This window comes from Palaemon carinicauda, chromosome 17 (genome assembly GCF_036898095.1).
Source record: "Palaemon carinicauda isolate YSFRI2023 chromosome 17, ASM3689809v2, whole genome shotgun sequence".
Taxonomy (NCBI): domain Eukaryota; kingdom Metazoa; phylum Arthropoda; class Malacostraca; order Decapoda; family Palaemonidae; genus Palaemon; species Palaemon carinicauda.
In genome coordinates, this window is record NC_090741.1 from 32,934,418 (window position 1) to 32,945,831 (window position 11,414).

Consider the following 11,414-nt stretch of genomic DNA (forward strand, 5'->3'; position numbering starts at 1 on the left):
TTCCCGGCAAGATTTTCAGCAATCTGGTTTATCAAAACCTCTCGTTAATATTAATCTTTAAGCAATTCCAACTTATAAGCAAGTTAAATTGGCTATTTACCGGAATGCCTTAAAATTATAATTAGCTTAATAATCCAGCACAAAACTCTGTTCTCAAAATTCAAAATAGCAGTGGCCGTCTTTATCCAAATATTTATCGAGAATCTTTAGTCAGCATTTCCAGCAAGAATCCAACAACCTCCAGACGGGATTTCCAGCAACAATTTTCAAGCATTTATCAAAGTTCTTGACTATTTTCCATTTCTACAAATCTTATTTGACCTTGAATCGTCATATCCTGAAGTCACGCCATCCAATCTGAAAAGTATCAAATATCAGAAATGTTCCTTTTAAAAGTTAGGTATCTCTACATAAATGACTTCGATATATCAAGCCTGTAAAATGGTAACGGTAAAGTACCAATTTCGTACAAAGAATATGTCCATTTACTTTAAGTTTAAGAATAGGAAAAGGAATAATCTTAAATGTTTAAATTTAAAAAGAATTTAGGACTTTTCTAAACTTATATGATGAACAGGCTTTGAGAAAACTGCAGAACCTAAATAAACGTACAAAAAGTTGAATACTCACTGAACTTAAGACTAAAGGGTTTAGAAGCAAGCCTCCCTGTAGCACACTGTAGACCTTCAACGGTCTACAATGTGCCACAGGGAACGTCCTCCCACGATTGGGGGCGCTGCCCCCAATCGGGGAGGACTAGCTTGCTTCAAACAGGGTTAAAAAACAAACCATAAAATAATACTTGCCTTTTAATTCAGACTAAAAAATACTTCACCAGATTCCAGCGTTGTATTTAGCGACATGCAAGTCTGTGTAAAGATTATACAGGTAACACCATCCCTAATTACCATCCGGATTATCAGCTTGAAAACGAACAGGTACTCAGGGGATCAAAGATTTTCCTTTCCTGTAAGTGCAAATAATTCGTTAAGATAAAACAAGGATAAAAAAAAAATAACTCATTATAAATTGAAATAGCAAACCTGTACGTTGAGACATTGGTATTTGAAATACTTTTAGTATGCAAGATTCAAAAATAACTAATACCATCTCTAATACACACCACACTATATCAAAGTATTAGACACAAACGAAAGTCTACTAAAGCATATCTTTACTTACCAACTAAACAAACGCTTGAAGCTCTCGATCTGGTGTTACACCGGTTACCGCGCGGCCAACCACCAACTAACCGTAGTCCTGGCAAGGCATCCAGAGAAACCTTAGCTATGCCAAATCAAGGACTCTAAAGAGAGGAAGGCAGGACTTATAACAACCTTAACCATCACTCTCTTGGTTCATTTCGTAAAAGACAACTTAACGCCGGTGAGAATAAAACTATTATTGCAAAATCATCGACTTCCTTTTTATAACAATGCGTTTGCTTTGCTGATAGGTCATCTACCAGGCTTTAATACATATACTGTAAGTGGAAAAGACGCGCATGTTTTTATATATATATATATATATATATATATATATATATATATATATATATATATATATATATATATATATGTGTGTGTGTATATATATATATATATATATATATATATATATATATATATATATATATATATATATATATATATGTGTGTATATATATATATATATATATATATATATATATATATATATATATATATATATGTGTGTGTGTGTGTGTGTGTGCGTGTGTGTGTATATATATGTGTGTGTGTATGTGTGTGTGTGTGAGTGTGTATATTTCCAGATATATATAATTTTAAGATAGTGATTTATTTTCTGTTGAATTCTGAACGAAATTTCATGTATTAGTGAATGTTAAAAAGGGACATTTTGAAGGTAGCGAAAGCAATATTCTCTTATTGGTTTATTTCTCTTGAAGGAAAAAGCAACAATGTTTTGATATGGCAGCAGTTTATTTATGACTCTAAGAATATTTCGCTCAAATGAGCAAATCAAAGAAACCTCATAGACACTTGTAGTGGATACTCATCCTTATAGTATTCCTTCTTCCTTTTAGTTTCACAGTTTTTACAGAAAGCTTTTGTCGCTAGTTGGTATTGGAAAAAGAAGATGGTTATCATATATTTATTATAGACAAAGTTATATGACAGTATCTGTTCATTTGAAATTATCAGAGTACAAGTAACATGTCACTCAGTAGAATGTGTACAGCGTAAGTTGGTACTATAACATACTTAATTGTATTTTCCTCATGTCACTGCCCGCTGATGATGGATTGTGACTTGAATAGATCGTACTGACAAATGGGACACTTATAAGATTCTTTTAGACACCTTCTCAAACAGTCTGCATGAAAAAAATGCTGACAAGGCGTAATTCGTGCACAGCTCATTGCTGTTAGACAGACAGCACACACATCATCATGTCCTCTAATTTCTGAAGGCGTCGCCATCCTATAACAAGAGAGCTTTGAGAGTTCCTTGCTCAGTGGGATGAGGTACCTATCCTGTAATTCACGATACTTGACGCGCACATTAGTGAAGCTGGATAGGACCACCAGTCTAAAGTTCCCATAGACGAAGCAAAGGAAGAGGAACAGAAAAGAGATTGTGATCTGCATCGCCAGCAGCAGAGCTGGGCAGTAGAAGGTTTCCATGCCTTCAAAGTAGTCAAACTTTCTGTAGTCCAGCCAGGAGAAAAACATTTCTACGAACACTTTTTCTGTCATAATAAAGTAGAATCCTGTAATGAGAAGGTAGGTGACGGTAGGCGTGTAATTTTTCAGACCTTTCTCAAGGCCAAAAACCAACAGCATGAAGACTACAGTGATGATGAAGGTTACAGCCTTGGTCCATTCCAGAACAATCTTAGTGGTAGAAAGAGCCAAGTGATGGACATTCGAAGAGCGAGTGATGTTCACGTACATGGACCAGTCCTCCCGTTCTATGATTTCCTGGAATGAGGGAGAGTCATGTTACATGAATTCTCGAAAGTTATGAAAAAAAATAAACCCAATTAGGTAAATCTAACAGAGAGGCGTTACGGGGGGAATGAACATGTAGGAAACTCATTGGGAATATGTAAAGGTTGGTAAACAATAGATGTTCTAGAACCCTTAAAATAGGTAACTGATTTAGGCTATCACCACACCAAATCCAGCACAACCGCTTCTCAAAACTATAGGTATTGACGGAAATTATTTTAGTGACGTGAAGGCGCCTGGTTTAGCCACTTGTGTGTGTGTAAGGAAACTTTAGCTAAGAGGAGCAGTCTCAGACTCAAGTTCAGGTTTTAATCTAAATGTAGTTATGCCTTATATCGTTTCATATGAAACCAGCCTGTTAAGCTTTTAAGATGATATTGTAACTTCTGGATTTGTGATAAAATAGCAGAAGATTTCTATACACTCTTACATAATACAGATATAAGAAATTACTTTGCCAACAGAAATAATGAAACACCTGAGCCGGTACCAAACGTAACAGTAGAAGTAAAGAAACCATTATAGCATTAAAAGGCATGAAAACAGGCAAAGCAGCAGAAGATGGCCCAACAATTGATTTAATAACAGATGGAGGAGATTTAACAGTAGTAAACCAGTCTGAATTTTACACAAAATGTCTGCAAGAATGCTCTATACCTACAGCTTGAAATATTATCATATTAATTCACAAAAAAGGAGACGCAAAAGACCTGAAAAATTACGGCCTAATAAGTGTACTCTCTGTAATATACAGAATATTTACAAAGATCATACTAGGGCGAATAGAAAAACTGCTAGACTTTAATTAAATGAGATGCAGACTTTAAAAGTGGGTATTTAACCACTGACATTATACATGTAATTAATAAACTAATGGCATTTGTAGACTTTCAGAAAGCATTTGACTGTCAAAACTTCGGCATTATTGAAAGCCCCTCAAAGACAAGGGATAGATGACTCATATGTTAGAACACTTGAAGATATATATATATATATATATATATATATATATATATATATATATATATATATATATATATATATATATATATATATATATATATATATATATATATATCTTCCTTTTTACACTAGGCGAGACCTTGAATAATCGCAGAGCCTAGGAGTCTCTTTATCAGGTTTCTTTTTTTTTTTCTTTCTACGCCGCCGATTCTAAAAAAGAAAAATCTTCCCAATCCGACCTCCAGAATCTTTAGTATGACTCCAATTTTTCCCTCGTTGATCAAAGCAGCATAAAACATCTCAGTGCGTTTGTAATTATACATGTAAACAATCCATGAAAAACTCGTTAGGGTTTTTGCATCCAAACCCCCTTCCTCTCCCCCTCAAAAAAAAAAAAAAAAAAAAAAATAATTCTTTTCGTAAAATTAATCCAGGTCAATTTCGGTGTTTTAGGAATGTGGTTCCCAGTAATTGTCTCTGGTCTCTGTTTCTTTGTGTGAGAGAAAGAGTTAAAGATGGATTCAGTTGCCCAAATTATCATCATGAATTTCTTTAATGTTGTGTTTGTGGATCGAATGTAATTTCAATACAATTCAAAATTTCGAAATCAACTTCACAGATAATTTCACCAATAATTAGTTGCTTTTAGTCCCTGATACCTTGCAACGGTCTTAAAAATTTTCTTTAGAAATAAAGTTATATAAAAAAACAACAAAACAAATATTTCATTTCAACATTTGTACATTCGAATTGAGGAATTTGTGTTAATATTCCCATGTAACCTATCCAATGTTAACATATATCTGTGCAAATGTTTTTTTAGAATCTGGTTGAAGTAGTCTAATGTTCATTTTCATAACATCATCTACAATGATAAGGCATTATTATTATTATTATTATTATTATTATTATTATTATTATTATTATCAGCTAGGCTACAACCCTAGTTTGATAAGTAGGGTGCAATAACCCCAAGGGCTCCAACAGGGAAAAAACTAGACCGGTGAGGAAAGGTAATAAGGAAATAAATAAACTACAAGAAAGGTAATGAACAATTAAAATAACATTTCAGTAAAGTAATAAAAAAGACCAGATTTAAGAAAAAAAGCATAAAAGACTATCGCATCAAACAGTTCTCTCTCTCTCTCTCTCTCTCTCTCTCTCTCTCTCTCTCTCTCTCTCTCTCTCTCTCTCTCTCTCTCAGCGTGCATCTCACAATTCAGATTTCGACAAAATGCATTTATGAAATCACCATTATTTAAGAGATAACTGAGTAATATTTCTTCATTATAACTCGATCTCATTTATTCCAGATTACAATAAAACAGTTTTCCAAAGATAATTTATTCAATAATACCTGTAATATTCCAACCTCTTTTATCTTTTATCTTTTGCTATCAACATCAACTTTCACATATGTAAATAAGATCATCGTTTCTTTGCTCGTACGTGGCCTATGTGGTAACGTCCCTGACATGTCATCGGCAGACTAGGGTTCGAGTCCCTCTCAGACTCATTGGTTCCTATGGTCGCTGCAACCTCACCATCCTTATGAGCTAAGGATGGAGGGTTTAGGGAGTCTATAGGTCTCTATGCTGAGTAATCAACAGCCACTGCTTAGCCTTCCTTGGCCATAGCTTAGGTGGAGAGGAGGCTTGAGCGCTGATCATATGTATATACGGTCAGTGTCTAGAGCATTGTCCTGCTTGAAAGGACATTACCACTGTTCCTTGCCTCTGCCATTCATGAGCGCCCTTTAAACCTTTAAAACCCTCCACTCACTGTTGTTACTCTTCTCGTACCTATTGGAATCATCTTGTAATCCACTTGTTGGCCAAGAATAAGATGAAATAATCTCCGTCCAACACGCCACAACCTTCTAGCATCAGGGGCTTTTTGACCTCTTATTTCGAGCTGTCATACTTCTTGCATACCAGAAGAGGTATGGAAGAGTCTTGGAGAGGAAGGCATAGATATCTTGTGGGACCTGACGCAAAAGATCTTCAATCAGGAAAAGATGCCAGAGGAATGAAGAAGGAGCCTAATCATTCCCATCTATAAGGGGAAGGGAGACATCCAGGAATGTGGCATAAAGTTGATAAGTCATAATATGAAAATATGGGAGAAGATCATTGAAAAGAGACTCAGAGATGAAACAACAATTGGTGAGGAACAATTTGGATTCATACTTGGAAGAGGGACTGTAGATGCATTTGCTTTGAGGCAGATAATAGAAAAACATCGGGAGAAACAGAAAGGATTACATATGGTCTTTATTGACATGGAGAAGGCGTGCGATCGAATACCACGTCAGGGGCTGTGGAGATGTATGCGAGAAAAGGGAGTCCCTAAGAAATACGTAAGAATCACCCAAGATATGTATGAGAGGGCAGAAGCACATGTTAAGAGCAGTATAGGCCTAACAGAAAGTTTCCAAGTAAATGTGGGACTACATCAGGGGTCTGCATTGAGCCCTTACCCATTTGATCTGGTCATGGATGTAGTAACACAAGGTATTAGAGATCAGTCTCCTTGGTGTATGCTTTTTGCTGATGATGTTTTACTGTGTAGCACTAGGCGAGAGGTTGTAGAAGAGAAACTGGCGGAGTAGAGAAGAGAAATGGAAAATAGAGGATTAAAGATCAGCAGGAAAAAGACAAAGTATTTGAGACTGATAAATTGGGAAAATGGGGAAATTAGTTTACAAGGAGAGAGATTGAAAAGAGTTGAAAATTTCAAGTATTTAGGATCAACAGTTGCAGAGGATGGTAATCTGGGGGCAGAAATAAACCACAGATTACAGGAAGGAGGGAAGAACTGGAAAAAGTGCGTGTAGTACTATGTGATAGGAAAATAGTGGTTAAGTTGAAAGGTAAAGTACACAGGACAGTTGTGGCAGAGATGAGAATCTTGAGATGGATGTGTGGAGTGACAAGAAGAGGTAAGATACGGAATGAAGTAATTAGGGGTACCACATGAGTTAGAAAACTATCAGATAAGTTCCAAAAAAGTAGACTCAGGTGGTATGGTCATGTCATAAGAAGAGATAAACAGTATACTGGGAGAAGAATAATGGAAATGGAGGTACCGGGAACGAGAAGGAGAGGGAGACCAAAGCGAAAGTGAATGGACTGTATCAAGGATGACCTTCGATCAAAGGGATTAACCGGTGATGAAGTGTAGGACAGAGGTAGATGGAGAAAGCTGACCAGAAACATTGACCCCACATAGAAGTGGGAAAAGATGCAGACAAAGAAAAAAAGATATTTCTAGCATTAGAGGTTTTTTTACCTCTAATTCCGAGGTGTCATACTTCTAGCATTAGAGGTTCTTTGACCTCTTATTCCGAGGTGTCACACTTCTAGCATTAGAGATTTTTTGACTTATTTGTATGTGCCATACTTTTAGCATCAGTAGTTCTTTGACCTCTATTTCTATGTGGTATAATTATAGCATTAGAGGTTTTTTTTACCTCTTATATCGATATGTCATTCTTTCAGCATTAGAGGTTCTTTGACTTCGTATTTCGGGGTGTCATACTTCTAGCATTAGAGTTTCTTTGATCTCTTATTTCGAGGTGTCATACTACATTAGAGCTTCTTTGCCTTCTTATTTCAAGGTGGCAATCTTATGGTATTAGACGTTCTTTGACTTCTTATTTCTTGGTGTCATACTTCTAGCATTAGAGTTTTTTGGACCTCTTATTTCAAGGTGTCATACTTCTAGCATTAGAGGTTCTATAACCTCTTATTTCCAGGTGCCATACGTCTACCATTTGGGGTTCTTTGACTTTTTATTTCGAGGTGTCAAACCTCTAGCATTAGAGGTTCTTTGACCTTTTATTCCAAGGTGTCACACTCCTAGCATTAGAAGTTCTTTGACCTCTTATTTTGAGGTGTCACACTTCTATCATTAGAGGTTCTTTGACCTTTTATTTTGAGGTGCCTTACTTCTAGCCTCTGAGGATGTTTGACCTCTTATTTCGAGGTGTCATACTTTTAGCATTAGAGGCTCTTTGACCTCTTATTTCGAGGTGATGTACTTCTAGCATTAGGGTTTTTTTTGACCTCTTACGTTTTTTTGACCTCTTATTTCTATGTGCCATACTTTTAGCATTAGAGGTTTATTACCTCTATTTTAAGCACCTTACCTCTAACATTAAAATCTCTTTGTCCAATATTTATGTTGCCTTACTTCTTGTATTAGAGGCTATCTGACCTTTTCGTTTAAAGGCTCTTTATCATTGTTCTCTTTTGTCTCTTCTATTTCTCTAGTTTTTTTCCTTAGTTCGTCAGGTTCCTTATAGATTTCGAGAAAAATTTCATTGATGTGTGTCTTCAGTTCGTTAGATTTCTCAGACAAATAAATGATATTCTTGTCTTGACCCATCAGAGCGAGGGGCAGAGACAAAAATACCATCTATTTCTCTGCAGACATACCATCATTCCAAAGTAAACGACGAGCAATAGAGTATATTTACCAATGCCGCTCAGTTGAATCTTTCTGCCTCAGTCCTCCTTTTCCGCAATCCGTCTTTGCACCAATATAAAGTTTCGTAGCTTTTCTAAGTGTCCAAGTATATGACATTGTTTCAAACGCCCAAGCAAGGATCCTTCACGGTGCGTACTTTATGATCTTCTGTGCTCATCAACTTCAGCGATACCTTACAAAACCATATGTAGATGAAAGTGTTTTGAAGAGTCTCCAGTTGATATTATAGTTGTAACTCTGTGAGTTAAGACAGATTTTCCTCCCAGTGGTATTCGAAAAATGGTTAATAACTGCATAAAAATGTTCACTGCGTAAGCATATATATCTATATAAAGATCGTAAGAGGTGTTGCAAGCTTCCTTTGAAAAAAAATTGGAGATGAGGTCTTCAGAAGTCATTTGGAGTTCGAAGCCGAACTGTTAAGAACTGCTCCTGGAATATTCTGTTCTGAATTCATTCAGAACTCCACGCTAAGACTACGGCAATGTTTTTTGAAGACTTTTGGATATCCAGGAAAATTTTCTTGAATTGTTGTTCAGAGATCCCCGGGAAGATTCTGTTCTTTAGTCACTCAGAAGTTTCGCGTCAATGACCCTAGATGTCAGGATGCCAGAAAAACTCAAATCAATCAATCAAACATTCAGAACTTCACGCTAAGTGAACGGCTATTTCTTCTGAAGCCATTTGGAGATCCGAGAAAATTTCCTTTCGAAGTCATTCAGAGATATTGTTCCAAAGTCATTCAGAACGCCATACTAAGTTTATGGCTATTTCTTCTGAATTTATTTAGAAATCCGGAAAGTATTCTTCCGAAACCATTCTGGGATTTTGTTCCGTGGTCATTCATAACGAAAGTCTAAGTCTGTGGATATTTCTTCTGAAGCCATTTGGAAATCCGGGAAAGTATTCTTCCAAAGTTGTCTGAGATTTTTTTCTGAAGTCATTCAGAGCTCCAAACTAAGTTTATGGCTATTTCTTCTGAAGCAATTTGGAGATCCGAGGAAATTTTCTTCTGAAGCCGTTTAGGACCTGCGAAAAATTATCATCTCTCGTTTCAAAAAACCTCAGTAACTCATAATAATAATAATAATAATAATAATAATAATAATAATAATAATAATAATAATAATAATAATAATAATAATAATAATAATAATAAACTACGTGACTTTATTCATGAATTTGATTCGATAAGTTCTGAAGACGTTCAACTCTCGGTTTTGAGTTTGAAGGAAAAGTTGCGACTATATTGAAAAATAAAAAGACAATTATTACTTTTATTGTTAAGTAACACCTGCAGTGCACTTGGTGATCGAACTCGGGCGAAGGACAATCGAGGATTATAGCAAACCGCTTTGAAATAACAGATGGTTTCGACAGAAATCTTATTAGGTTTGGGATTAGAACAATCCATTCCGGGTACGAATTGAAATCGGAGCCGTTGGAAACACATACCAGAAATACGTCTCGGAAAACCACATTTCTCGAGTACTTTTTCTGAAGAATTTATTTTAGATATTAATAAGTAATGATGTAATATGCATATGATTTTTCCAATGGAATTATTACTTTTTACATTTTTCTATGGCGATACATATTTCTATGTGTAGATGTTATTTTGTTTCTATCTATGGTTTAGTTTTTCATATATATATATATATATATATATATATATATATATATATATATATATATATATATATATATATATTTATATATATATATGTATATATATACATATATATATTTAAACATATATATATATATATATATATATATATATATATATATATATATATGTATATATATATATATATATATATATATATATATATATATATATATATATATATATATATATATATATATATATATACATACATATATATATACATATATATATATATATATATATATATATATATATATATATATATATATATATATATATATATATGTGTGTGTGTGTGTGTGTGTGTGTGTGTTTGCTCGGCCGTAACTAGTCAACTAGGGAACAACGGCCTCAACATGTCCTTTCACTTTGCGTCTGTTTATTGTCTTTCTATGCCCTTTTATACTTGCAAATTTTATAAGTTCGTCAACCCATCGTCTTCTCTTCCTTCTCCTGCTTCTTTTATAATCTCTAGGGAACCACTTTATTTCTCTTGTATGTCCATCTATTATCAGTCATTATCATTAAATGGACTACCCATGTCCAATTATTTTAGTTCGCTCTCGTATCAAGAGGTTTTGCCTTTTTAAAATTAATTCTCTAACAGCTCTGCGTCTATATTCATGACTTGTTGTTGTCACTGTTTAATTACAACGAAAAATTGGGAAAAATATAATGAGAATTTGATTAACATTTCGTCTATTCTCTTGTCTTGTATTATCAATAAGAGAATTAACAAACTGCTTTGGTAGACAAGGAGAGAGAGAGAGAGAGAGAGAGAGAGAGAGAGAGAGAGAGAGAGAGAGAGAGGGTGTTCTGGTATGTAGGCGCGGGGCCGTTAATGTAAAAATTAAAAAAAAGTAGAAAATTAGTTGTAAATAAATATTAATATATGTATATATATATATATATATATATATATATATATATATATATATATATATATATACACACACACACACACACATATATATATATATATATATATATATATATATATATATATATATATATATATATATATATATACATACTGTATATATCACTAGCGTAGTTGCAACTGTATTTGTGATCGATCTACAGTCCAGACATAAATGACTGTACTATGGTGTAATGAAAGGTCTTGTCACTGACGGGGATTAAGTTGTTCGAGTCTGACGGCGTGAGAAAGAGATATACTGGAGCCTTAGTTTGCCCCTCCCCTGTGGGAAGCAGTGACAGTTCATTCCTGTCAAACGATTTTATCATTCAATTTCTTGTTTTATCTCCAGGAAAAAACAAAAGATTTAAAAATGC

At 34.5% G+C, this 11,414-nt stretch overlaps 1 protein-coding gene and 1 long non-coding RNA gene across 2 annotated transcripts in view; both read right to left on the bottom strand.

Annotated features, from left to right (window-relative positions):
* Positions 1–258: 258 nt before the first annotated feature.
* On the bottom strand, positions 259–1,254 carry LOC137656655 (uncharacterized). The gene is made up of 2 exons (XR_011047000.1): positions 1,183–1,254; positions 259–967 (listed from the first exon to the last, which is right to left on the bottom strand). It is a non-coding gene; the product is annotated as an uncharacterized lncRNA (long non-coding RNA).
* An 865-nt stretch (positions 1,255–2,119) lies between these two features.
* Positions 2,120–11,414, bottom strand: part of LOC137656653 (protein TRC8 homolog) — a 23,915-nt gene continuing 14,620 nt past the window's right edge. The window contains exon 4 of the mRNA XM_068390824.1: positions 2,120–2,962. Within this exon, the coding sequence (XP_068246925.1) occupies positions 2,264–2,962 (699 nt within the window). The 3' untranslated portion in view covers positions 2,120–2,263. The remainder of the gene's footprint in view (positions 2,963–11,414) is intronic.